The sequence below is a fragment of the Crotalus tigris genome, unplaced genomic scaffold, assembly GCF_016545835.1.
Source record: "Crotalus tigris isolate CLP2741 ecotype Arizona unplaced genomic scaffold, ASM1654583v1 scf7180000024313.351630, whole genome shotgun sequence".
In the NCBI taxonomy this organism is placed as follows: Eukaryota; Metazoa; Chordata; class Lepidosauria; order Squamata; family Viperidae; genus Crotalus; species Crotalus tigris.
Window position 1 is genome coordinate 68,069 of NW_024100485.1, and position 27,715 is coordinate 95,783.

The window sequence follows — 27,715 nt, forward strand, 5'->3', positions numbered from 1 at the left end:
TTCATTGAAGGCTAACTTTTGCCTCTCTAGCATGTCACAGGGAATTAACATGGCTTGTACAATTCTGATCTTTGTTAAGTATAGACACATCACAGCATTTGAATAGCTTTCCGAGGCCTTCACTAAGTTTACCAAGTACTAGTTTGTGGTATATTTCTTGATTGCTTGATCTTTTACTGTTGATGTTCAGTCCTAGAAGACAGAATCCATCCATCATTTTGATATCTCCATTGTTAGTGCTAAGTCTTGAATTGTTGTACCTCGTGTCTATGATATCTTCCTCGTATTTAACTTTTAGTCCCATTTTTTTCCTGGGATTCTTTACTTTTATTACTAGAACTCGCGGGTTCTTTGGATTTTCGGCTTTCAGGGCACCGTCATCGGCATCTCAAACCCCAGTCCTTCTAAGGGACGAGAAAACAAGATTATTGCACTTGTGGAGTTGCCAACCCATATGGAAGAGACTCGAGCAAACATACTCCGGTCACTAGAAGGCGCTACGTTCTTCGGCTTCGAAATAGGAAGTCCAAAGCCAGGAGTCTTTCTAGGCACTGGTGGGAAAAAAATTACTGGTGCATGGAGAGTTCTCCGGAGAGGAAGTGAGAAGCCGGGTGTCGGGAATTTGGTAATATTACATGCGGGACAGGGGGGATCGTTTTCTCCGGTCAGAGGGCGAGCCGGGTCTCAGCTCTTTTTGGGGTAGGAAAGAGAGAGAGCAAGCAAAAGTAGAAGCTGAATCCCAAGGATCCTCCCCGCATAAGTGGAAGGAGCCCGAAAGGTCGTGGGCACCGGGGATCATCTGGTGGTCTCCTTTTCCTCTCCGCCTGGTGGGATTTTTATTTTTTTTATTTAGCGAGGTTATAGTTTAGTGGTTTGCACCACTTTCCGAGGTTAGTTTTAAATAACTAGGATTGTGTGTGGTTGTACGCTAAACGCCTGATGTAAGCGCAGCTCATAGAGTAACCACGCCGCTTTGTACAAGGGGAGCCCCCGAGCTAATAGGTTTTTCCGTGCCGTGTAAAGGGAGGCAGCAAGTCGGGTGAGAAATTCGAAGAAGTTAGGACGGCAGCATCTCTTGTTAAGATTGACCGGTGGGAAACGAGAGAAGGGACTATTTTGGGCATTGGGTGGGGCTCACGTGCGGGAATCATTGGCGATTTTGCCTTGCGAGCCTCGCTGGGACCCCAGCCTGAGGCTCCTTATACAAAACCTGCACACATGCTGCGTTCAGGGAGCCTCGTTCCTACGGAAGTGGGGCCTGTGATTGTTGCCTTAGGCAGGGTAAGCGTATGCTTCCTTTTTTCTTTTCTTTTCGTTTTTAAGTATCGAGCACCTTGGACAAAATCCCTGTAGTTTTCCTGGTCAGAATTTTGGAAGTGAATTGTCCTTGTCTCTTTCTTCTCCCTAAGGTTGAGACAGAAGGACTGGCCCGAGGTCACTCAAGCTGGCTTCGGTGCCTAAGGCAGGACTAGAACTCACGGACTCCTGTGTTCTAGCTCAGGGGGTCTCCAAACTTGTGACTCCAGACTTATGGACTCCAGCTCCCAGAATTGGTTGGTGAATTTTGGGAGTGGAAGTTAACAAGTCTTAAAGTTGCCAAGCTTGGAGACCCCTATTCTAGCCTGGCATCTTAATCTCTACACAAGACTGGCTTTCTACATATGGTTAGGCTGTTTTTTGGGGTTTTTTTAGTAAGTAAAGCCAGTTTGTTATTCAATTTCTGTAGCTGCCCATTTCAATGACTCTGAACAATTTACAATTTCAAAACTATAAACACAATTGAAGCAATAAACATTTAAAACAATAATATCCAAAATAAATATACCCAGCAGCTGAGATAGTTAAGCATATAGAAACAGGGCCTTTAGCACATTCATCACCCGAGGCTCTGGAACAGGGGTGTCAAACTGCCGGCCCGTTGGCTGGATGCATCATAACGAAATCTTGCCCACCCCATTGCTGGCAATGGCAAAAAAAGTCTCAATACGTCATGATACGTCATGTGACATTGCAAGTTTGACACCCCTGCTCTGGAAGAAAGCTAGGTTTTTAAAGCCTTATGAAAAGCTAACAGGACTGGGGCCATTCTAGCAATAGCACTTAGACTTATATACCGCTTCATAGTGCTTTACAGCCCTCTCTAAGTGGTTTTACAGAGTCAGCATATTGCCCCCAACAATCTGAGTCCTCATTTTACTGACCTTGGAAGGATGGAAGGTTGAGTCAACTTTGAGCTGGTCAGGATCAAATCCTTGGCAGTCGGCAGAGTTAGCCTGGAATACTGCCTTCTAACAATTGCACCACGGCTTTTAATCTTTGAGATTATGTAAAATGTCTCCAAGATGATATAAGACTATATTATGCTGATGCCATTGTCAAGGCTATTTACCATTTTAATGACTTCAGAATTTTGTTATTTTTAGCACATAATTGGAGGCTTCTCGCTCCTAGGGATGAATATTATCAATCTCTATATATTGTGTTAAAGTTGGAAGTTAAAAATCTCACAGGTGGTATCTTTTGACATTTTCTGATTCTAGGATTCCAAGTTACAACTTAACTTAGTTTTCTTTTGAGAAGATGAGAAACAGGATGATATAGGCAGTGATGAGAAATACATTTGAGAAGGGACTATGATATTTATAGAATGCCCTATGTATGCTGAGCTTCCATATTAAAGTGTCACAAGTTACAGAGCTGATTCCAATTTGCATAGATTTGGCAATGACTAATCCTCTTTAAACTCAACCCTACTCGCACATGCACACCCTGTTAATGGCTTATGCTATATTTACAGCAGTGAGTTATTCAGGACGGGGATAACAAAATCTGAACTCTAACACAGCTGGAGTGTAAAGACTGCTCAATTCCTAGATCTGATCAGCAAGGTATGTCAGGATCTGGAATCCTACTTCCTGGGTTAAATTAAATTTAGTGTTTTAGATTAATCTCAAGAGAATGATAATGGTAATAGAAGTGGAAGGGACATTGGAGGTCTTCTAATCCAACACCCTGCTCAAGCAGGAGATCCTATACCATTTCAGACAGATGGTTGTCCAGTCTCTTCTTAAAAGCCTCCAGTGATGGGGCACCCACAAAGGCCAACAGTTCCACTGGTTAATTGTTCTCACTGGTAGGAAGTTTCTCCTTAATTCCAGGTTGCTTCTCTCCTGGATTAGTTTCCATCCATTGTTTTTTGTCTTGCCTTCTGGTGCTTTGGAAAGTAGGTTGGCCTCCTCTTCTTTGTGGCAGCTCCTCAAATATTGGAACACTGCTATTATGTCACCCCTATTCCTTTTTTTCACTAGGTTAGTGAAAAGTAGCAAGTGTGTAAATAAAAGAAAAAGGAATAGTTCAGTTGTCTAACGAATCCAGCTTTTTTTCACGGACCAAATTTCACTTGTGTGAAGAAGTTACAGTTTGCTAAAACTCTGAGTGAGACTGGAGTCAATAAATATAAATTAGGGCTATGCAGGGTTTTGGGTTTAAAGGCAGACTTTTTTTTGGTACATAGGTATGTTTTATATCCTCTTTCAGCAACTCTTTATATTAAGTGAATGTTCTTCCAAGTTTGTACTATTGTTGGTAAAGGAGCTATGCTGCTCACCCAAAAAGACAGAACAAGAAGCAACGGGTGGAAACTAAGCAAGAGAGAAGCAACCTAGAACTAAGGAGAAACTTCCTGACAGTTAGAACAATTAACCAGTGGAACAACCTGCCTTCAGAAGCGGTGAATACTCCAACACTGGAAGTTTTTAAGAAGAGACTGGACAGCCATTTGTCCAAAATGGTATAGGGTTTCCTGCCTGAGCAGGGGGTTGGACTAGATGACCTCCAAGATCCCTTCCAACTTTTATTATTGATCATCGTACAGTCAGCCAGATGTTCAGACTGGATTTGGCATTTTGTCTACCTATTGAGTCCTTACCCAGGACCTGGGATAGGCAGATGTGGATGTTTGATGGTATTACAGATATCGTCGCAGGATGGAAGCAGTTCCTAATAAGGCTGCCTTTTGCAATTGACTAATAGCGAATTTGTCAATGCCAATGGTGTTCAAGTGGTGCTCCAGTTGTTTTGGGATTGCACCCAAGGAGCCTATGACTATTGGTACTACCCTTGCTTGCTTTTGCCACAGTCTTTCTATTTCTATTTGTAGGTCTTTGTATTTTGTTATCTTCTCCAGCTCTTTCTCGTCTATTCTGCTGTCTCCAGGCACTGCCACGTCCATTATCCAGACTTTTTTGTCTTTCTTATCGACAATTGTTAAGTCTGGGGTGTTATGTTGTTGTTGTTGTTGTTGTTATTATTATTATTAAAAGATGCTGCTACTTTAAGGAGATACCAACAGAGGTTGTCTGAGGGTCTCCATAATCTTTTATTTTTGAATCCAAATTGCACACTCCTATGGTAAATCACTACACTATATAAGATAAAGATGCTGTGATTTGTATGTTAATAATAATATTCATCCAGACTGAGCTGGAAGCAATATATTTTCTTCTAATTTATCCCAGCCTAGTGTGATCCACTGGATTTGAGGGAGAGAAATCCCTCTGACCGTTGGACAAAAAAAGATAATTTATCCAACAGAGGCACTCTAAAACCTGAGCAGATGCCGTTACATGATGAGGTGTCGGTTGGACTGGTAGATGCAAAACCCATCTCCAACAGTGCCAGCAAGAGGAAGAGAAAAAGTTCTCTTTCTGGGATGAACAGTTGTGAGAACAGCCTCAGAAGTTCAGGGGAGCCAGTTGAGATGGTCGGCTGCGCAGAAAGGCCACACAGCCAGTCTCCCGAAAGGATGCAAGACGAAGACCAAATAGCTTGCGAGCCTTTAGGAACCACCACTCTCTCCAGACTTCTTCCTGGGCCAATCTCGAGTCCTAAGAAGCGAAAGCTGATTTTGCACATCGATTTGAACAACACCATCCTGGTGTCTGATTCGGTTACCAAACAGGACCCCGGTGATGCTTTAAACTATTACCTGAGTACGGTGACCTGGGGAAAATTTAGCCAGACAGGTAAGATCATTTGGTATGTTGGGGAATTTACAATCTTCCATTTTGGGCCTGGGATAGATTTTTTTTTTAAATCAATTACAGCAATTATGAACTAAGAGTTTCATGCCCCAAAATGTCATTAGGCAAGAAAGAACATGTGCAAATAGTCCTCGACTTATGACCACAATTGGGATCAGAATTTCTGTCACTAAGAAATACAGTCATTAAGCTGAGTTGCACCAAATTTTATGACCTTGCTGTGGGTTGTTAAGCAAATTCCCATGGTCATTAAGCAAATCATGCAGTTGTTCAGTGAATCTAGCTTTCCCCATTGACTTTGCTTGTTGGGAGTCCCTTAGGAAGGTTGTAAATGGTGATCTTATTTATTTATTTATTTATCATTTATTTATTTATTTATTTGATAGGCTGCTTGTTGGGAGTCCCTTAGGAAGGTTGCAAATGGTGATCTTATTTATTTATTTATTTATTTATTTATTTATTTATTTATTTGATGGGCCACCCATCTTACCTCAAGAGGACTCTGATGCTGTGACTGTCATAAATACATGCAAGTTGCCAAGTGCGCACATTTTGATCACATGACCACGGGATACTGTGGTGGTCATAAATGTGAGGACTAGTTATAAGCACGAGGACCAATCTCAAATCACTTTTTATAGTGATTGAAATCATTGTAACTTCAAACAGTCATTAAAACAATAGGTCGATGACTACCTGTATATCTAATATTCTTTTTCCTCTGGCAAATAACTTGTGTTGTAGGTATGGAGATAAAAATGGATACAGTTCACCAAACATTATGGGGTCAAATAATTTGTGGGGAAATATAGAAGACATTTTTTTAAATATTCTCCAAAAGTATGCTGGAATTTTGCTTCTTGTCAGTTGAGAATTTCTTGCGTACTGTTTTCTTCAGGTTATTCAAATTCTGCTCACGGGTATCTTGAGGACTATAAGCAATACATTTGGAATTCTTTCTCCAAAATCTCTGGCTGTAATAGCCCCATCAGCCCCATCCTATAATTTGATACAGTATAAAATTAATACATATACATCAGCCTTGCTGAAAATATTCTGAGCTTGAAACAAGGCCATTTAAAGATTAAAAAAGTGAAGTCAGAATAACCCACTTCACCTATTTCAAGCTTGAGTTGTTTTGAGTTCAGTGTGTTTTCTACAGTTTTATGCCAAATGCATTTTGAACTGCTTCAAAATGATGATCACTTCTTTTCTCCTGAAAGAAGAGTTTCACTGCTTTTTAGGAGAGACCTTAAAAGCTGTGAGGCATAACAAAAAAACCCAGATGATTTTCACAAATAATAGTCTGGGGTCCTTAGTGCTCTCTGATCTTGATGATGTTTCCTAGTTTGGTAATGAAACTTCTGCAAGAAAACTACCAAGCTCCGAGAGCAACAAGGACCCCACAGTTAAACCCTGAGCTACAAAAATATTCTCTTCTATTAAAACAATACTATGTTTTTGAACCTGGAATTGAAAAGTTTTTCCCTTAAAGCTCAAGCCATTTTCGTCCGTTTGACATCTTTAATTTTTGTGTTTTATGTTTAGTTGATTTGATTGTAATTTGATTGCTGTGAGCCACCTAGAGTCGGGCAGCATATTGGTGGTGGTGTTATTACAGACCTAGAGAGCTTAAAGCTGCGGTTTTACCCACACCCTACTTGGAAGCAAGCTTCTGAACTCACTGAGGTTTTATGGCTGAGTAGCTCTGCAGAAAATTGCTCTGGGAAGATTGCGTATGTCTCCTTCCCAGCTTCATTGTTACATTGCCCAAGAGCGGTAATGTACGTGACACAGGTAGTCCTCAACTTATGATCACAATTGAGCCCAATATTTCCATTGCTAAGCAAGACAGTTGTTAAGTGGGTTTTGCCCCATTTTATGACCTTTCCTGCCATAGTTGTTAAGTGAATCACTGCAGTTGTTAAATTAGTAACACAGTTGTTAAGTGAATCTCGCATCCCCATTGGCTTTGCTTGTCAGAAGGTCACAAAAGGTGACCACAGCACCCCGGGACACTGCAACCGTCATAAATACATGACAAGTGTCCAAATTTTAATCATCTGACCATGAGGAAGCTGCAACGGTTGTAAGTGTGAAAAACGGTCATAAGTCACTTTTTTCAGTGCCATCGTAACTTCAGATGGTCACTAAAGGAATGGGGGACTTGTCAGAAGGGGGACTACCTGTATTTTCAACAGTGAGCCTGCAGTACCCATTTTGAGTCTGATTGTAATTTGGAAACCTGGAATTTCAAGCCTCTGGTGTTTACAGTCCCAAACCTTGCCTGAACTGCCATTTTGCTTATGAAAAGTTCTGGAAAACATGAAAGATTTTTTTCTCTCTTTTAGGATTGTTTGGTTCATCTCAAGAAAGCTGGCAACCAGTTATGAACATTATGTTAATTGCAGTTTTAAGAAGGTTATCTCTTCCCTCTAGCCCAGTGATGGCGAACCTTTTAGAGACCGAGTGCCCAAACCGCAACCCAAAACCCACTTATGCATCGTCGGGTGCCGGGTGGCCATTGGCTGAGTATGGCCCATTGGCTGGGTGTGGCCCATTGGGTGGGTATGGCTGCAGTAGTAACAGCAGACTAGGTGGGACTAAAAAGTTCAATCAATCAATTCCAACTCTGCAAGATCTTTTTTTTTCCCGCGAGAAGTTGAAATTGACTGATTGAACCTTTTTTTTTTTTTTTTGCACACGGCAGCAGAGGCCTAAAGCGAAAAGGTTTTATAAAATCCAGCGGAAGGCCTAGGACTGGGGCGATGGCGCGTGTGCCCACAGAGAGGACTCTGAGTGCCGCCTCTGGCACCCGTGCCATAGGTTCGCCACTACTGCTCTAGCCTGCCTGTGGTGGTGTGTGATTTTTTGGGGAATGCTGGTATTTGGGCCCTACTTTGGTCATGAATAAATAATGCGTAGTATTTATATAGCTTTTTATTTTTAGTGTTTTCAACCTTGGGGGCATATTATCTCAGCCCTACAGTGCTACAGAAAATCTTCTAGAGATCAGTTGTTCTTCCATGCTGCTCATTTACCTTACCCGAATCAGGTTAAAAAAGAGCTCTATGGCTTAGGTTCAAGTAGTCCTTACAACCATTTGTTCAGCAACTATTGGAAGTTATAACGACACTGAAAAATGTGACTTACAATTAGTCCTCAAACTTACGACTGTTGCAGCATTCCCAGTCACAAATTCTAAATCTGGGCACTTGGCAACTTGCATGTACTTTCAACAGTCACAGTGTCATGCGATTGGCAAATACATGCAATTCAAATTCCTGAGTTTTGGATAGAAAGTCCAAGAGCTTTTTACCTAACCAAGAGGAACCTTGCGGAAAGAACCATGGTTGCATTTAACTGCCACTAAGGAAATAAGCCATCATCCATTATCTTTGAAAAGGCTCCCCAGCAACAGCAGCGGCTGCAACCAAGAGGGATTTTGTTCCTCACAGTTCTCATGATCATCTTTCTTGTTTCATCTTAACATTATGTGGGCTCACTATTTAGTATTAAACATCCTGCCTGTGGCTGACAGATTGGTTGAAAACAATTTAATTCTGCTCGACTATTAGCAGTTGGTAGGCATTTGTTTGATTTTATTAATACAGTGTCTAGCACAATATTAGACGCATTATTAACAGAGCCTAATGCATGTTAAACACATTATAAATAAAGAGCTGCAGCAGAGTAAATGAAAAAGAGGCAAGGTAGAAAAGAGAGGCTGGGGTGGGGGGGGCACACCTGCTTGCTAAGTTCTGTTCCCAGAGAGATGGTGTGTATCAACAGAGAGGATTTTGAAAAGCATTGTAGTACATTTGAAGCAGTTTTGTGTTAACTTAGTGTTGTAAATGAAGTAGTGCAACTTAATAAGCTTTAAATGATTGCACCAGCAGCTGATGGGCATTCAGCTTCTTCTTTTTTTTTTTTATTGAAAATTTTTAAAAGTTTTACAAATATACAACCCCCCAAAAAATCAACCCTCACCCCATCCCTCCCAAGCCCACCCCTCCCTCCCCCCTCCCCGAACTTCCCAGAACTGAATATAGGCTTATCTAAAATTTTAAAATATCTAAACAAATTTTACGTCTTGTAATAATAAAATATATATAAACATTAATAAAAAAAATACTTAAAAAAGAAAAAAGAAAGAAAGGAAAGAGAGAGAGAAAGAGAAAGAAAAAAAAATAAAAAAGAAAAAACAAAAAACAAAAAAAGAAAAGAAAAAACAATCTATAAAAGTTATAAAAAAGCTAAATGATATTTTTCCATATCCAAATTATATTGTATAAAATTTATCCATTTTTCCCATACAACAAAAAATTTCTCTTGGGATTGCTCCTTTAAGAAAGCTGAAATCTTTGCCATTTCCGCCAAATAAGAAACTTTATAAAACCATTCTTGCAAAGTAGGCAAAGAATCCTTCTTCCAATATTGTCCAACTAACAGCCTAGCGGCTGTGATCAAATTTAGTATCAGTATAACTTCCTTAGCATCACAGTCAGTAATAATACCTAATAAAAATAATTGCGGAGTAAATTTTACCCTCCTTCTAAAAATTCTTTGAATATTCCACCATATCTTAATCCAAAAGGCTTTTATATTTTTACACGACCACCAAATATGAGTCTGCTTCTGTCTATGAAAATTATTCATATTTATCAAAATCCCACACATAAAGGCTTTACTTGCATCCCATACCATTGACATTGATGTTCCCTTGTTCATATTTAAAACAAAATATTCCTTTAAACATTCCTTTAATTCTTGGACATTTTTTTCTTGTTTAAATAAATTCTCATTCAACCTCCAGGATCTCCTCTCTTCTTTCTCAGCAACCAATTCCATCCAGACTGGACTATGATCTGTCTCAATTCCCAATCTTCTTTCAATTCAAAAAAGGCTTTAGGTAGTTTAGCCTGTTTAAAAAAAATAGAAGAACCTTTTTTGTCCTTTTGTGTATCTAAAACACCATTCCAGTCTCCCATTAATATCACAGACCTATAGTCTAACAGAGTTATTTTCTGATGTAACAACTTATAAAATTGTTCCTGTTGCTGGTTTGGTGCATATAATCCCACAATAAGTATTTTCTTGCCATATAAACCAAGTTCAACCATAACATATCTCCCTTGGGGATCTGATTCTACCAAACAAGCTGGTAACTTTTGCTTAACATAAATTACCACACCCCCTTTTTTCCCAGGGGCAGGAGATATAAAATGAGATCCCAAACGAAGATTAGCTAAGTATTTTTGATCTTTAAGTAAAATATGAGTTTCCTGCAAACAAATAATGTCATTGTTATGTTGCTTTAAATAATGAAAAATTTTCTTCCTCTTCTGGGGAACGTTTAAACCGTTAACATTCCAGGCCAGGAACTTTGCCATCTCCCTCAACCAGGAGCCTGGAGAAGATTCCCTCAAGATCTGCTACTGAAGAATGTGTTGCAGAACTTTTAGGTCTTGCTCCTCCCACCGGCATTGAAACAATCTGATGAGCAGATTCGTTAACTTCTTTCTTCTGTTGCTCCTTTTCCTTACGTTTATGTGCTGCATGGGTCATTCTCTGTTCTTTAACCTAGCCTTGGGTTGTTGCACCGGTGGTGTTACTTTAAATTGTTGTTGGACAGTTGCAGTAACAGGAGAAGAAATCACCTTAGAAACTATAGAAGCTGGTTGTCTCTTTGAAGCCATTTTAAACTATCTTTCTTTCTTCTTAAAAAAGGGAAAAAAAGGACTTAAATCCTTACAAGTAAAAAACCAAGAAAAATACAATAAAAGTAAAAACTCCCAAGGCAGTTTAAAAGAAGAAAAAAGACTTAAGAGAAAAAACAATATTAAGCATACAGTTCAATCAGTCCGTCTTTTCTTTCCAGAGATAGGAAAAAAAACCTTTCAAAACGCCATTTTACTTTCACTCTCACTTTCCGCCCAAAGAAAAGAAAGTGAAAAAAAAAAAGTCAGCTTATACTAAAAAGAAGAAATTTAAAGAAAATAAATCTCTAACTCTAAGTAAAATCCTTTAAACAGTTCTGTCCGCTTTAAAAGTCACTCACCAAGCAGCTTTGAGTGCGGAGATGGTAGCGGCATTTTGCTTTGCTTCCGAAGAAGCAAAGACAGCTGAGAGGCGGAGAAGGCAATGAACTCTGAGGGAGCACTCTTTCTACCCCCCTAAAAAAAAAATCCAGGGAAGGTTAAGAGGTTCTACCTCTATTCATGCAATCTCTACCCCTTCCCTTCGCCTGGGAAGGGGATTTCGAACCGCGAGCCAGCTGATGAACGCTGTGCTCCGCGGATCTGACACCGTCTCAGAAGGACGGCTACAAGGTAGCCGCCATCATCGCCGCTTTAACCACCGGAAGTCGGGCATTCAGCTTCTTGACAAGGAATAGATTCTGCCCTAAAGAGCTAGACTGCTGAGTTTCTTATTTGTCTCTTTAAAAACTGAGTCAGGAAGCTGCTGTGCTTATAACAGAAGCATCACCTTGATAGGACCAATGACATTTGAGACTAAAACAGATATACACTGTAATACTTATTCCACTTTTAACCCACTCTTGGCCTGTAGGTTTTATTTCCTCCAGTTCTGATTTTTCACAGTTCCTAGAGGAAATAGGCTAGCTCAGTGTTTTTTCAGCCTTGGCAACTTTAAGATGTGTGGACTTCAACTCCCAGAATTCTTCAGCCACCCCTGAGGGCTGAGAAATTCTGGGAATTGAAGTTTAAAGTTGCCCTGGTTGAAAAATACTGTAGTAGGCAATGACAAATAGTTCTAGAGCCATAGGCCCTTCCACGCTGAATAGGGCTCATTTAAGGACTTCCAGGTTTTAGGCTGACAGTATATGTACAATGAATTAGTAGCTATGTTTCAAATGTGAACAGGATTGTGGGGAGGTAGGAAGAGTGGATGTTGAGGGGAGTTTCAAGAAGCAAAATGGGTGTCTTAAGTCTTTGCTCACCTTTTGTTCCATAATCATGCAACTCCTGCTTCTCCCACTAATAGCCACACAGATAAAAAGGCCAAAATCTGTTGCCCTACTCTGATTGGGGCATCCTTTTGGAATCACCTTCCCACTGAAGTAGTAGAATAGTACTTATATATCTACTAGTACTTATATATCTACTTATATATCTACTAGTATATTTTATATATTTACTTATATATCTACTAGTACTTATATATCTACTATTGTATATAATAGTACTTATATATCTACTCTCTTTACATAATTTTGAATTCCTAGGTGGACAGGACCTGCGGCAAAACAAGTGTTAATTTTATTGTGTCCAGTCTCAACCTGCATTTTTCACATTGCTCAAATCATGCTAAAAATAAATGTGTATACTTTGAATTTATACTTCTGGGATATATTTTGATATAGAAACTATTAGGGATGGGAATGAAGAATTATACCTACTAGGGTAACAAAGGGTTAACAGTTTGCAGTTTAAAAATTAGAATCTGTCCACTGAGGAGTGACTAAATTGGTTTATGTCATCCATGTGGGATTGCTGTCTATAGTAAACTGTACGCTTAAATATGGGAAAAAAATGCTTTGAAGTTCTCAGTCCATTTGATAATTGCCAGCAGCCATTTATCTTTCTCTGGATGAAGTACAGGAGTTTGAGGGATGGTAAGGACCATTAAGATCCTTTTCTGTTCTCCAGCTGGTTCTATTCCTTGGTGATAAGGATGTAATTCAGAAGAACAAAACTGTTTGTCACATTTGCACAATGTCATAATGTAAATCAAGTAGACAAGAAACAATTGATCCGAAAAGTGGGAAACAGACTCACAGGTAAGCCTCGCTTAAGAAACCATTCATTCAGCGACTGAAGTTACAGTCCTCAAAGTTATGGCCATTGCAGCAGCTCTGCAATCATGTGATCATGATTTGGACACTTGGCAGCCTGCCCAGACATATGACCACAAGGGCACTTCAATTAACCCAGGGATGTCAAACTCGCCGCGTCATGTGATGTGTCGTGATGTATTGCGACTTTTTCCCCCTTGCCGGAGCTGGGGTGGGCGCAGCTTCCACGTGATGCATCCGGCCCGCGGGCGGGCAGTTTGACACCCCTGAACTCACCCCACCCACCTCTCTGGCCACCTGCACTCCATCCAGTTGACCTTCGCTGGCTTCCTGATCTGACTGCTGGCCAAGTACGCCTGCCTGGATCTTCATAAGGCAGCTGCTGGCTGCATGAGGCTTTCTTCCCCAGGTCTCTCTCTCTCTCTCTCTCTCTCTCTCTCTCTCTCTCTCTCTCTCTCTCTCTCTCTCACACACACACACACACACACACACACACGTCAGTATTCTCAGGAGACCTGGGGAAGATGGCCTCACGTGGCCAGCAGTTGCCTCGTGAAGGGGCAGAATGGGCACGTCTCATCAGCCAGGAAGCAGGAAAATGGTGAGGGTCATCTGGGATGGTGGTGGAGCGCAGGGTGGCAAGGGCCTTAAGAGTCCAGAGTGGTGAGGGCAGTTGAAAGTGAGGCTGGGCTGGGTCTTTCCACTGTGCTACTGTGCCAGACTGGGGCTTCCCAGGATAGCTGCAGTTTCCTACTGTGCTGTAGTACAGGTAGTCCTCGACTTAACAACAATTTGTTTAATGACCATAAAAAGTTACGACAGTACAGGTAGTCCTCGAATTACAACAGTTCATTTAGTGACTGTTCAAAGTTACGACGTCATTGAAAAAAGTGACGTGTTACCATTTTTCACATTTACGACCGTTGCAGCATCCCCATACTCATGTGATCAAAATTCGGACACTTGGCAACTGACTCATGAGAGTTGCAGTGTGTCCCGCGGGGTCGTGGGATCCCCTTTTGCGACCTTCTGACAAACAAAGTCAAGGGGGAAGCCGGATTCACTTAACGACCGGGTTACTAACTTAACCACCGCAGTGATTCACTTAACAACCATGGCATGAAAGGTTGTAAAATGGGGCAAAACTCACTTAACAAATATCTCACTTAGGAAGAGAAATTTTGGGCTTATTTGAGATCGTAAGTCGAGGACTACCTGAATTGAAAAAAATGACTTATGACCGTTCTTCACACTTAACTATTGCAACATCCCCATGGTCACATGCTCAAAATTTCAGTGCTTGGCAACTTGCATGTATTTATGACAATTGCACCATCCCAGGGTCATGTGATCACCATTTGTAACCTTCCCAGCTGACTTCTGGCAAGCAAAGTCATTGCAGGAAGCCATATTTGCTTAATGACCAAGTGATTCAGTTAGCAACTGCAGTGATTTACTTAACAACTGTGGCAAAAAGGTAATAAAATGGGATTCTACTTACTTATCAACTGCCTCGCTTATCAATGAGCCATTTTGGACATTTTGGGCTCAATTCTGTTTATAAGTCAAGGATTATACTAGGCCAGGCTGAGGCAGCTGAGGCTTCAAGGGGTGATGCTGGTTTTGCATTTCGCTGTAGCTCAGAGGTATGTTCCAGCTACAGGGCTGTGGTGTGTCAAGGATGCCCCTGAGCCCCTGCATGGCTCTAGGGCTGTTTGCCACCCTGCAAAACAGGGTGCAGGGTAACCAAAAGAGCAGAGATGGGGAAAAATAGGCAGTTGGGTCTGTTGGAGGGGAGGCAGCCCCTTCCCTGGGAAGACCTGAGGCTCGGGACTGGGAGGGACCAAGCCTGGAATGACTTGAATTGGGATAGGTTAGCAACTCAAGGAATTCAGATAATGATGGCAACAGAACGTGCCAGGATTGCTGTTGCTAAGCGATGCAGTCCTGTGACATCCGCATGGCTTAGCGATGGAAATTCTGGTCCCAGTTACGGTTGTAACTCAAGGACTCCCTGTATTTTGAAGCAGAGCTTCACCTGGTCCCTTCCTTTCTTTTCTAGGGGAGTGGCAGTGGGTCAGTGAGTCTCCCTCTTTGCACCCTCCCTGCCAAGGTGCTGTGAGCTTCTATTCTTATTATGGCCGCCACGCCAAATTCACAGAGACGCCCTGCGGGAGGAAGTTCCGGGACCTTCACAGGCATCACTTGAAGCTGCTAGAGTGGCAGGGTCAGCCTCACCCTCAGCTCTCCGTCCAAGATGAGCAGGCCAGGCACTACCACTTGGTGCTACCTTCCTTCTTCTGCCTCCTGGAGAGCTTGCATCGAGAAGGGAGGGAATTTGCCATCATCTTTCGTACCTTCGGCACAGATCTGCCTCGTGTCCTGCGGGCGGTGAGCTGCACCCTGGAGGGGCAGCATCCCAGCTTCCCTGCCCTGGGAGAAATCTCGGTGAGCGGGCACACAGAATTTCCCCTTTGCTTAACGTTGCTTGAGCGATGCTCGCTTTTTTAGCCAACTTGGCAGATGTTTTAGCTCTTTTAGTTGAGATGCTCTAGAAGAGAAAGTAACTATTACTTGTTCTAAGATAGTAGCATCTCCTTCTCTCCGATTCTCCCTTTTAGCTTTTTCTCAAAAAAGCTCCTTGGTTCAAGTTTGATTGATTTTTTTTAAGCAGAGAGTGGCATAAAAATAATTCAACCATTTCAATAGATGTACGATTGGGTTTTTTCTGCGAAGTAAGCTCCCGATAGAAGAGAGAAGTTCTTGTTGGGTTTCCTTTGTGTGAGATTGTGGATCTGAAACAATGCAAGGAGAAATCCTACCTTTCTTGTAGATAGATCCTTCCTTTTTTTCTGGGAGATGAACAGGAGAAATTAAATCCCACAGCATGGTGTCCAATGCTAGAGATGGGATGCTCTGAAATGGGAAGCCATGAGGGTCCTATATTAGGTTGATTATGTGCCTTCAGGTCACTATTGATGTATTATTTATTGCTGAGGGATCCTGTCCTGAAAGAAAATGTCTGCTGACTTCGTCGGATTTGTTTAGAAAGACAGCTTTTGATTCTTCTCCAAAAAGATTATGGTCTGTGAATTGCAGAGAATACCTCCCAAATAAAGGTCATGGTTTGTTAAAAATTCAAGATGCAAAGAAAAACTGCTAGGAACTTCCTTGGCTGGGGAATCATTTGTGTATAGCTTGTAAAGCTTCTTGTTGCTTTCTTTGAGGCTCTGATAGTTTGGTGATAGCCAGTTTGGTGATTAAGGCACCAGGCTAGAAAGCAGAAGATTTGAATTCAAGTCCTGTCTTAGCCTTGAAAGCCAGCTGGGTGACTTTGGGCCAGTACCTCTTTCTCAGCCCAACTTACCTCACAGGGTTGTTATCCTGAGGAAAACAGGAGGAGGAAGATGTGTGGAATATGTTCGTCACCTTGAGTTACTTGTAAAAATAAAGATGGGATCTAAATAAAGAAATAAAATAAAAATAAAACGAAACATGGTTGCCTTCCATGTAGTTCTTCTTTTCACTTGCAGAAAGTGCTCTGAATTTTATATGCCCATTTTTTTTAAAAAAAAATGCAGATAATATCTGTAATATTTTTCAAAGACCGCAGGGCACATAGATGATATAGGGGCGTTAAGGATGGAATGATCAATCCTTTTTAACTGTTGGGGTTTTTAATTGATGATGTGCCATTGAGTCAGTACTGACTCTTGGTAGCCAGATAGGTAGGCCTTTTCTAGGATGATCCGTCCCCAACCTGACCCTTCTGGTATTCCAACAGTGTAATCATTGCAATTGTTATCAAGTTGATTTTTTAAACTAAAATACGTTTTCACCTGCTATTTTGCTAAAGGCTTCAATCTTTTGCATTAACACTGGGACAGTACTATAAGGTTCAGAAATAAACAAAACAATGTCACCTGAAAATAAAACCAATTTTTGTTCAATGGAAATATATCCTTCTCTATAGATCTCTCTGTGATGTCTAATAGCACAAGCTAAGAGTTCCACGCAGATATTAAAAAGCAAGGGTGAAAGTAAGCTTGTCTAGTTTCTTTAAATAATGAAAAAATGGGAAAGAAACATGTCACTAATCTTCACTTTAGATATTGGCGATTCATATAATATCTTAGTCCATTTTATGAACTCCAAAACAAATTATTTTTACAGCAAGCTGTAATGTTTGTGTATTTTATTAAAGACTTTTTAGCGTCTAGTGATAAAATTACAAGTTGACCTTTATTTTTATTCAAATCTGTCAGAACTACGACTGCTCCAGTGTTGTCAGCTGCTTGCCCAGTTTTTATAAATCCTGCTTGGTCATTATTAATAAGAAACAACATCACTTGCTGTAATCTGTCTGCTAGCACTGCTGTTAAAAATCTTTGTATCAACGTCAGTTAATGAGATTGTATGATAATGAGCATGCTGAATATGCTCATTACCTGCTTTTGGCATAACTGTAATATAAGCCTGATTAAATGCCGGTGATAAAATTCCCTTATCAAATATCTCTTCGTATACAAACTTAGCCTATATCCACTTAAGAGAGGTGATCTTTTTTCTGTCCTTTCCGGACCCTGTTCTTAAATTCCCCTCTACTTTGATCATCTCAGCCTGTTTGAGGCAGTCTAGAATTGGTGCTTTGAATAATGTTTCTTCTATCTCACTCTTATTTTTACTGCAGTTGCCTGTAGATCCCAGACTTGGAAGGATACGTTGCAGCAAGAAAAAAATAGCACTAAGCCATGGAGCTGAACAGCTCTCCAGCGACAATGGGTGCAGGAAAATGTATGCCTATTTCAGCTCCAGGGAAGGCATCAGTGGTTTCCAGGACCACTTTGAATGGTGAGATGTGTGCTTTCTTGTTGGCCTACATTTATTTACAGTGATTGGCTTTTTAACAACAAATATAGGTAGTCCTCGCTTACTGGCTGCCTTCTTTAGCTCCTGTTTGAAGTTATGGCAGTGTAAAAAAAAAGTCATCTCCTGCTTCCCTGGGGCTGGGCTAATGACTCTTAAGAGTTTCTTTGTCTTGAGTTCCCTGGCTCCAACTTCCTAATGGTGTTATATCTGCATTTCTATGAGGCTAGCTCTTGCTTGAGGCAAAGAAATTTGGGGTCAGGTTTGGTTTCTGCTTTTTAAAAAATACTTAAAAAAAAATCCTTGAGGAAAAATATATTTTCCTTTTTAATATTTCCTTCTGGGGGGCTAACTTCCCTCAGTATCATATGAGCCTAGCTTAGTCACAATATATATTTCTATTTCTAGTATACCTACTTAGTAACAGCCCCTTTATGGATTACTGCCTTGTCGTGGCGAAGGGGCTTGCGTAACTCAATGAAGCTATAAGCTATGCCGTGCAGGGCCACCCAAGACGGACAGGTTATAGCAGAGAGTTCTGACAAAATGTGATCCACTGGAGAAGGAAATGGCAAACCACTCCAGTATCTTTGCCATGAAAACCCCATGGACAGTACTAAAAGGAAAAAAGATATGACGCTGGAAGATGAGCCCCTCAGGTCGGAAGGTGTCCAATATGCTACTGGGGAAGAGCAGAGGGCTAGTACTAGTAGCGCCAGAAAGAATGAAGCGACTGGGCCAAAGCCGAAAGGACGCTCAGCTGTGGATATATCTGGTGGTGAAAGGAAAGTCCGATGCTGTAAAGATTTTTTCTCCATAGGAACCTGGAATGTAAGATCCATGAATCAAGGCAAGCTAGACGTAGTCAAAAAAGAGATGACAAGACTGAACATCGACATCTTAGGAATCAGCGAACTAAAATGGACAGGAATGGGTGAATTTAACTCAGATGACCATCAGGTATACTACTGTGGGCAAGAATCCCTCAGAAGAAATGGAGTAGCCTTCATAGTCAAGAATGATCTCAATTCGAATCCAAGGCAAACCATTCAATATCACAGTAGTCCAAATCTATGCCCCAACCACTGGTGCTGAAGAGGATGAAATTGACCGGTTCTATGAAGCCCTACAGCACCTTATAGAATTAACACCAAAAAATGATGTCCTTATCATCATGGGGGATTGGAATGCTAAGGTAGGAAGCCAAAAGATAACCGGAATAACAGGCAAGTTTGGCCTTGGAGTACAAAATGAAGCAGGGCACAGGCTAATAGAATTTTGTCAAGAGAATACGATGGTCATAACAAACACTCTTTTCCAACAACCCAAGAGACGGCTCTACACATGGACATCACCAGACGGTCAACATAGAAATCAGATTGACTATGTGCTCTGCAGCCAAAGATGGAGAAGCTCTATACAGTCAGTAAAAACAAGACCAGGAGCTGACTGTGGCTCAGATCATGAGCTTCTCGTTGCAAAATTTAGGCTTAAATTGAAAAAAGTAGGGAAAAGCACTAGGCCACTCAGGTATGAACTAAATCATATTCCTGATGAATATACAGTAGAGGTGACAAATAGATTTAAGGAATTAGATCTGATAGACAGAGTGCCTGAAGAACTATGGATGGAAGTTCGCAACATTGTACAAGAGGTAGCAACTAAAACCATCCCAAAGAAAAAGAAATGCAAGAAAGCAAAATGGCTGTCTGAGGAAGCTTTGCAAATAGCTGAGGAAAGAAGGGAAGCGAAAGGCAAAGGAGAAAGAGAAAGATACACCCAATTGAATGCAGAATTCCAGAGAGTAGCTAGAAGAGATAAGAATGCCTTCTTAAATGAACAGTGCAAAGAAATAGAAGAAAACAACAGAATAGGGAGGACCAGAGATCTCTTCAAGAAAATTGGAGATATGAAGGGAACGTTTCATGCAAAGATGGGCATGATAAAGGACCAAAATGGCAGAGACCTAACAGAGGCAGAAGAGATTAAGAAGAGATGGCAAAACTACACAGAAGAACTATACAAGAATGAGCTTAACGTCCCAGATAACCACAATGAGATGGTCACTGACCTCGAACCAGACATCCTAGAATGTGAAGTGAAATGGGCCTTAGAAAATCTGAGCAACAACAAAGCTAGTGGAGGTGACAGTATTCCAGCTGAGCTATTCAAAATCTTAAAAGACGATGCAGTAAAAGTGCTACACTCAATTTGCCAGCAAATTTGGAAAACTCAACAGTGGCCACAGGATTGGAAAAGGTCAGTTTACATTCCAATTCCAAAGAAAGGCAATGCCAAAGAATGTTCAAACTATCGCACCATTGCACTCATTTCACATGCTAGTAAAGTTATGCTTAAAATCCTACAAGCTAGACTCCAGCAGTATGTGGATCGAGAACTACCAGAAGTACAGGCAGGATTTCGAAGAGGCAGAGGAACTAGAGATCAAATTGCCAACATACGCTGGATCATGGAGAAAGCTAGGGAGTTCCAGAAAAACATCTACTTCTGCTTCATTGACTATGCAAAAGCCTTTGATTGTGTGGATCACAACAAATTGTGGCAAGTTCTTAAAGAGATGGGAGTACCAGACCATCTCATTTGTCTCTTGAGAAACCTATATGCGGGTCAAGAAGCAACAGTGAGAACTGGACACGGAACCACTGATTGGTTCAAAATTGGAAAAGGAGTCCGGCAAGGCTGTATACTGTCGCCCTGCCTATTTAACTTATATGCAGAGCACATCATGAGAAAGGCAGGGCTAGATGAATCAAAAGTTGGAATTAAGATTGCCGGGAGAAATATCAACAACCTAAGATATGCAGATGATACCACTCTAATGGCAGAAAGTGAAGAGGAACTAAAGAGCCTCTTGATGCGGGTGAAGAAGGAGAGTGCAAAAGTTGGCTTGAAACTCAACATTAAGAAAACCAAAATCATGGCATCCGGCCCTCTCAATTCCTGGCAAATAGATGGGGAAGAAATGGAGGTAGTGACAGATTTTATTTTTCTGGGCTCCAAGATCACCTCAGATGGAGACTGCAGCCAAGAAATTAAAAGACGCTTGCTCCTGGGGAGGAAAGCTATGGCAAATCTAGACAGCATTCTAAAAAGCAGAGACATCACCCTGCCAACAAAAGTGCGCATAGTCCAGGCCATGATTTTCCCAGTTGCAATGTATGGCTGTGAAAGTTGGACCATAAGAAAGGCTGAGCGCAAAAGAATTGAGGCCTTTGAACTGTGGTGCTGGAGAAGACTCCTGCGAGTCCCTTGGACTGCAAGGCGTTCAAACCGGTCGGTCCTAGAAGAGATCAACCCCGACTGCTCTTTAGAAGGCCAGATCCTGAAGTTGAAACTCAAGTACTTTGGCCACCTAATGAGAAGGAAGGATTCACTGGAGAAGAGCCTAATGCTGGGAAAGATTGAGGGCAATAGAAGAAGGGGACGACAGAGAATGAGATGGCTGGATGGAGTCACTGAAGCAGTAGGTGTGAATTTAAATGGACTCCAGAAGATGGTAGAGGACAGGAAGACGTGGAGGAATGTTGTCCATGGGGTCGCGATGGGTCGGACACGACTTCGCAATTAACAACAACAACAACTTAGTAACAGAACACATTTCCATTTCTATGATCTTCAGCATAGCGTTTGTGAGCATCAGCTTACTTGCAGTTTCCTTTGTGTCTACCAAACCTCTTCTCATGCCTGACTTTTAAAATATTTGTCTAAATGAATGAATGAATAAATATATGGGAAAAATGGAGCCTTAGTTATAATCTAAATTGGAATAGGACTTCCCAGCCCAATAGAGATGTTTTATATATTCATAAAAAAGAATGATGTTGGATGCCCAGACCACACAAAATATTGAAAGCTGGGGGGTGCTAGCATCCCAGGGACTAGAAAAGGTGGTAGGAAGCATCTTTAATTGTTTGCCTTCTAATTCAGTGACTGCCCACACCCATCTTGGTACCCATGTTGTAAGAGTATTCAACATACTCTGAAATTTGGAAGGTATTTTAAAAGGTTTGAAGTGCTCAGGGAACAATGAGAGCAAGATTGAGAGAATTCTAGAAACTGAATCTTATGAGGAATATTTGCTTCTTCTGTATCAGGAGAAGGGGAAAAAAATCTTGTTCTGTTGGTGGATGTCTGAAGGTCTGTCCATATAAAATGTAAAATAGACTTATCTTCTGATACTTCAAAGGGCAGAAGCAATGGATAGAACTGATAGGGAAGCAGGTTTTAACCGGACATTTACGGGAATGTTCTAAGATGTATTCAGTAGGATGTACAGAAGGTCTTCAGAGATGCTGGACTATATTTGCTAAGAATATTTAAACAAAGGCTGGATATCGGGGATCTTACATCCCTTTGTAGATCTTGCTTTGAATAACTCCTGCCCTGAACAAGACTTCCTAGGTTCCTTTGGAAACAGCCTGAGGCTTCAGCAGATGCTGCTACAGCACTTTATTTATTTGCTTGCTTGTTTACAGGCACCATTCTCTTTTCTTGAGTACTCTTTATAAGGGCACAAACAACTCTGATTAGATGCACAGAGAAGCAAGGTTACACATATTTCACATATTTGGCTTCATCTCCTAAATGCAGAGCTGGTTTTTTTCAGGCATACAGTATCCGGATACTTTTGTTTGTTTTTGAAAAGCGAAATCTAGTTCCTTTACCCTTATTTTACACAGAAACGTGGGAATTTATCCACCTTGTTGCAAAAGGATTGAGAAACACAGGGACAGTTCCAGTGGCCAAAATTTAGACCATAGGTGCTCAGCGCAATATTTCTTTTTATCTATCTTTACTGGCTGTTCACTTCCTGTCCCATCAGCTTACCGGCCATTATTTTCCTTGTTTGTTGGTTGGTAAGTAAGATAAGATAACCTTTATTGTCATTTTTTTAAGTAATAAGTAAATGATATTCAAAATCCTCTGAAACCTTGAATCTTAGAAACAGAATAAATTGAAGAAAGGACCAGATACTTTAATTAAAAAGGGACCACCCGGTATGGCCCTGTGTGCATTAATTCCTCGCTTTCCCTCTTTTATTCCATTCCTACAAGGAGCAAAATGAATGCATGTCTCAGCTGATCACTACAGATTGTGTCTCTTTTTGTGCTGCAGGTGGGCTAAGAATAATTATTCCAGCCAAGGTGGAAAGCCCCTTTGGGTTGATCCTCAGGACGCCAGAGTCCAGCATATCTTTATAGATGACAATATCCGACTGACTGATTCCGACACCATTGTCCACCCTCAGGTATTGTTAGGGAGAAGCGTTGCGCCAATCCTGTTCCTCCTAGAAGATTCTTTTGTGGGTCATTCGCAGCTTTTAATTATAATTCCGCCGTCCCCTTTTGTCAATGCTGGCAAATAAGCTACGCTTTCAGGAGGTTTTGTGCACTCAGTGGAGACTCGCTATTGTGATTCCTCCACTTTATTCCACCCTTAAGCAGAAAAATCCGTCTCCTTGGCTACTTTTAGAGCAGTGGTTCTCAATCTTTTTAGACCGGCGACCCCGATGCGCGGCAGCGCCCCTGCGCGGCATGCATGCGCAACACTGCCCCCTGTGCGGTGCGCATGCGCGGTGGTGGTGCATGCGCGGTGCGCATGCGTGGCACAACCCCCTGTGCCACCCTCTGTGTGGTGCGCATGCGCGGCGGTGCCCCCTGCGTGGCACGCATGCGTGGCACCGCCCCCTGCACCACTGAGAAAAAAAATGGCGGATTGCGTTGTTTGGTGACCCCCGTGAAATGGTCGTTCGACCCCAAATGGGGTCGCGACCCACAGGTTGAGAACCGCTGTTTTAGAGCAACACTGCCTCACTGGCAAGGATTGCTTATTTCTCCTTCTAAACTGTCCCGAAGGTGGCAGAGATTGGTAAGTGAGCTGCCTGTCGTAATTGCAGGTGATTAGCGGAGAATGGTGGCTGGCGTGGAACAGCAGATGCTTGGTGCCTGTTCTTGCGGCGTGCTCCTTCTGTCCATGGTGTGAATCATTTCCATTTCCCCTCACATCCACATCCAGCAACCTGCTTTTTAGCAAAGCTCCTTTGCAATACTGAGTGCTTAAAGGGCAGCTTTCACGCCAGAGCCAGGAAGTTGGGAGAGCCAAAGAGAAAGGCCGTCGTAGCGGGTCTTTAAATTGGCCTAAAAGCTTTCGCTTAGGAAAGGGAGGCAGCTGGGAGAGAGTGTGTGCTGCCTGAAGTAGGGGATGGAGAAAAAGCTGGGCAGGCAAGGTTAATTGGTTCTTGTTGGATTCAAGCCACCACATTGGTTCTTTGAGCCTTGGTGCCACTCACAGCATAGGGAAAATTACAAGTGGAGGCTGGGATTTTTTCATTTCTCGACAATGGACCCTCAAGGTGGTCAGTAAATACAGGTAGTCCTCGACTTGCAACGGTTCATTTAGTGAGCGTTCGAAGTTACAACGGGACTGAAAAAAGTAACTTTTGACCATTTTCACAGTTAGGACCGCTGCAGCGTCCCCGTGGTTACATGATTTACATTTAGAGGCTTGACAACCAGTTCATATTTGTGACGGTTGCTGTGTCCTGGGGGGGTGTCACGTGATCCTCTTTCGCAACTTTCTGACAAGCAAAAGTCAATGGGGAAGCCAGATTCACTTAACAACCGTGTTGCTAATTTAACAACCGCAGCAATTCACTTAACGACTGTGGCAACAAAAGCCGCAAAACGGGGCACAACTCATTTTGCAAAAATCTCAAATTAGCAATATAAATTCTGGGCTCACTTGTACTCAGGTCTTGGTGGAGGAGGCAAAGAGCCCTGCCTGGAACATTTTACCCTGCCTCAGCCTACAGAATGGTCTTTGAAGAAGGGGAGATGAAGAGAGAAGGGGATGCTGTCAGTGGTAGGATTCAAATATGTGAACAGCCGGTTCTCTGTGTGGATGCCGCTTCCGGAAGTCCATTCTGGGCCTGAGCAACAAAAAATTGGCTGAATCCCACCACAGGATGTTGTTCATTTTCTTCCCCAGCCAATCAGTTTCAGGTCATATTATATTTAGAAAGCAAGGGGGCAGAGAGGACTCCTGGGATTCCATGCCCTCCTTTCTCCTCCTGCTGGTTTCAGGTCAGATCTTGCAGTTTCAGAAGCCAGGAAAATTTTGCTGGGTCCGAGCCAGCCTTGATCCCTTTGAAAAGACCTTGCTTTTCCCCTTGAGTCCCAAGCTCAGCTCTTCCCTCTTAGTGGGTAGATCTGAGCGTGCTCCAAAGTGATCTTCTCTAGCTGTAATTCAGCCTGTGTGTGAGTTTCAAAGCTGGCTTGAGAGCCTGTTGTTTGTACAGTAGGTTCAGAGCAGGGCGGGAGATGTTATATGTTTTGGTGCTTTGCAATGGGATTTTCTAATTAGACGCAGGGGTAGGCAACCTTGGCTCTTTTCTGTCTCGTGGACTTCAACTCCCAGAATTCCTGAGCCAGCATGGCTCAGCTTGGAAACCTCTCCCTTTCCCCTCAGCATGGCTGGCTCAGGAATTCTGGGAGTTGAAGTCCACGAGTCATAAAAGAGCCAAGGTTGCCTACCCCTGAACTAGAGTAAGTGGTGGAGAAGAGGATATCTCAAGGTTTCCAAATCTTCTATTGCCAGGCCTTGCAGTATCAGTCCTACACAATCCCTGTCTAGAATTCACCTGGGCTCATAACATTTCAACCATTCACGCTGTCTACTGGAATCCTTCCCTTTCTATCGCCATCCACACTTAAAGGAACGGCGTTTGGGAACTCCATTCCCTTGCCAGCCCTTGCTGTTTGAGAATAGTTAGATACTCATCCGTGCAAGTCCTCCTTTTTGCAACCCCCAAGAATTGAGAATTGGAGTATAATTGTTCACGCTTCTTATACACATGAAAGAGTGACCCCCACCATGAAAACCAAGCTGAAAAATGTCAGTCCTATCTTCTTTGTGATGCCCCCACCACATTCCTCATGACCCTTTGAGCATAATACAGGTAATCTTCAACTTACAACCGTTTGCTTAATGACAGATCCAAGTTACAGCAGCACTCAAAAGGGTGACTTACAACCAGTCCTCACGCTTACGACTATTGTTGCATCGTCATGGTCACGTAATAAAAAATCAGGCACTTGGCCGCTGGCATGTATTTATGTTCATGGCATTGCCATTTGTGACTTTCCCAGCCATCTTCTGGCAAGCAAAGTCCAATATCTCAGGGGCTACCACAAAGAAGAGGAAGTCAAGCTATCCTCCAAAGCGCCTGAAGGCAGGACAAGAAGCAATGAATGGAAACTGACCAAAGGGAGAAGCAACCTAGAACTAAGGAGAAACTTCCTGATGGTTAAAACAATTAATTAGTGGAACAACCTGCCTCCAGAAGCAGTGAATGCTCCAACACTGGAAGTTTTTAAGAAGAGACTGGACAGCCATTTGTCCGAAATGGTATAAAGGGCCGTGGTGGCGAACCTATGGCACGCGTGCCACAGGTGGCATGCAGAGCCCTCTCTGTGGGCACACGTGCCATTGCCCCAGTCCTAGGCCTTCAGTTGGGTTTTATAAAACCTTTTCGCTTTAGGCCTCTACCGCCATGTACAAAAAAAAAAAGAAGTTCAAGCAATCAATTTCAACTTCTCGCGGAAAAAAAAAGATCTCGCAAAGTTGGAATTGATTGATTGAACTTTTTAGTCCCACCCGGTCTGCTGTTACCACGGCAGCCACACCCATGCAATGGGCCACGCCCACCCAATGGGCCACGCCCACCCGGCACCCAACGATACATAAGTGGGTTTTGGGTTGCAGTTTGGGCACTCGGTCTCTAAAAGGTTCGCCATTGCTGGTATACGGTTTCCTGCCTGAGCAGGGGGTTGGATTAGATGACCTCCAAGGTCCTTTCCAACTTCATTATTATCATCCTTATCCTCATTATTATTATTATTATTATGAGTATGATTATATCAATGGGGAAAGCCAGCTTTGTTTAACAACTAGATGATTCATTGAACGATGGCAGTGATTTGCTTAACAACCATGGGTTTAAAAAAAAGGTCATAAAATTGGGTATGACTTAGTTAACCACCACCTTACTTAGCCACAGAAATTGTCGCAAGACAAGGACTACTTTTAATAAGAACAACAATGATGTTGCCTGCTTCTGTAGCTTGAGTGGTTAGTCGCTGTGGCTAGCGGCTGAGGAGGAGGTTGTGGGGTACGAGCCCTCTGAAAAGCAAATGCTCCAAACTTAGGAGGGTTTGGGCTGACAAGTTCTCCAGAGGAAAGCCTCCTAAGAGGGTTTAAGATTTAGTATCTCTTTAGAGAAATCAAACAGTCCTGAAAAAGGGGATGGCGGATTTCCTTTTTTGCTTTGTCCCTCTGCTTTGTGAGTTAAAGGATTCTGACCTTCTTATCTTGGCCCAACAGGTATTCTTAGGGCAAGGAAGTGATTCTCCCCAGACAGTTCCTACTTCGGAGCACTATGACATCTGCCTAGTACAGACAGACCTTCTGGAGGCCATTGCCGATGTGAACTATTTCTGCCACTGCATAAAACGCTGTGAAGAGAATTATGAGAGCTACTTGTCCAGAGTTGGGGCCTGCATCTAACAGGGTTGGCTGAGCGGTCCCAAAGCCCTTTGTGGTACTGCAAGGGGAGCAAAGAACCCAAATCTCCCAGTTGGCCGCTGCTTGTCTACCTCCCAACGAAGTCAGTATTCTTGTTTTAACTTCCTGGTGAGGGCTCCATGCTGGAAGCTCCTTGAAAAGAGAGCTGGGCCTCCAAGCAAAGAAACATGCTGCCTGTTTTCTCTGTTGCTGCCTGGATCAGAGCATCTAAATAGAGGTGGCTGTGTTTTATTTATAATATTTATTCAGCGCTTAATGAGGGGGGGGGGATTTTCTTGCCCTACGGATGAGTGAAGCAGGTAACCACACTCACACACTGCACTCAAAACTGTTCCGTAACCCAGCCTTTCTCTGCAAACATTAAAATCATCTCTAACTGTTGCTG

General features: G+C 42.3%; 1 protein-coding gene across 3 annotated transcripts; it reads left to right on the plus strand.

The window, feature by feature from the left end:
* Positions 1-558: 558 nt before the first annotated feature.
* On the plus strand, positions 559-27,711 carry LOC120299794. 3 transcript variants are annotated; one of them, XM_039325000.1, is made up of 7 exons: positions 579-625; positions 2,798-2,888; positions 4,518-5,024; positions 14,924-15,309; positions 17,552-17,712; positions 22,864-22,996; positions 27,130-27,711. In XM_039325000.1, exons 3-7 carry the CDS (start codon positions 4,616-4,618, stop codon positions 27,310-27,312), a joined length of 1,272 nt encoding a protein of 423 aa, XP_039180934.1. In that variant the 5' UTR covers positions 579-625; positions 2,798-2,888; positions 4,518-4,615; the 3' UTR covers positions 27,313-27,711. The 3 variants fall into 3 exon arrangements, with proteins under 3 accessions (XP_039180933.1, XP_039180934.1, XP_039180936.1); XM_039325002.1 differs by having other exon boundaries at positions 2,801-2,888; XM_039324999.1 differs by lacking the exon at positions 2,798-2,888 and having other exon boundaries at positions 559-625.
* Positions 27,712-27,715: the final 4 nt, after the last annotated feature.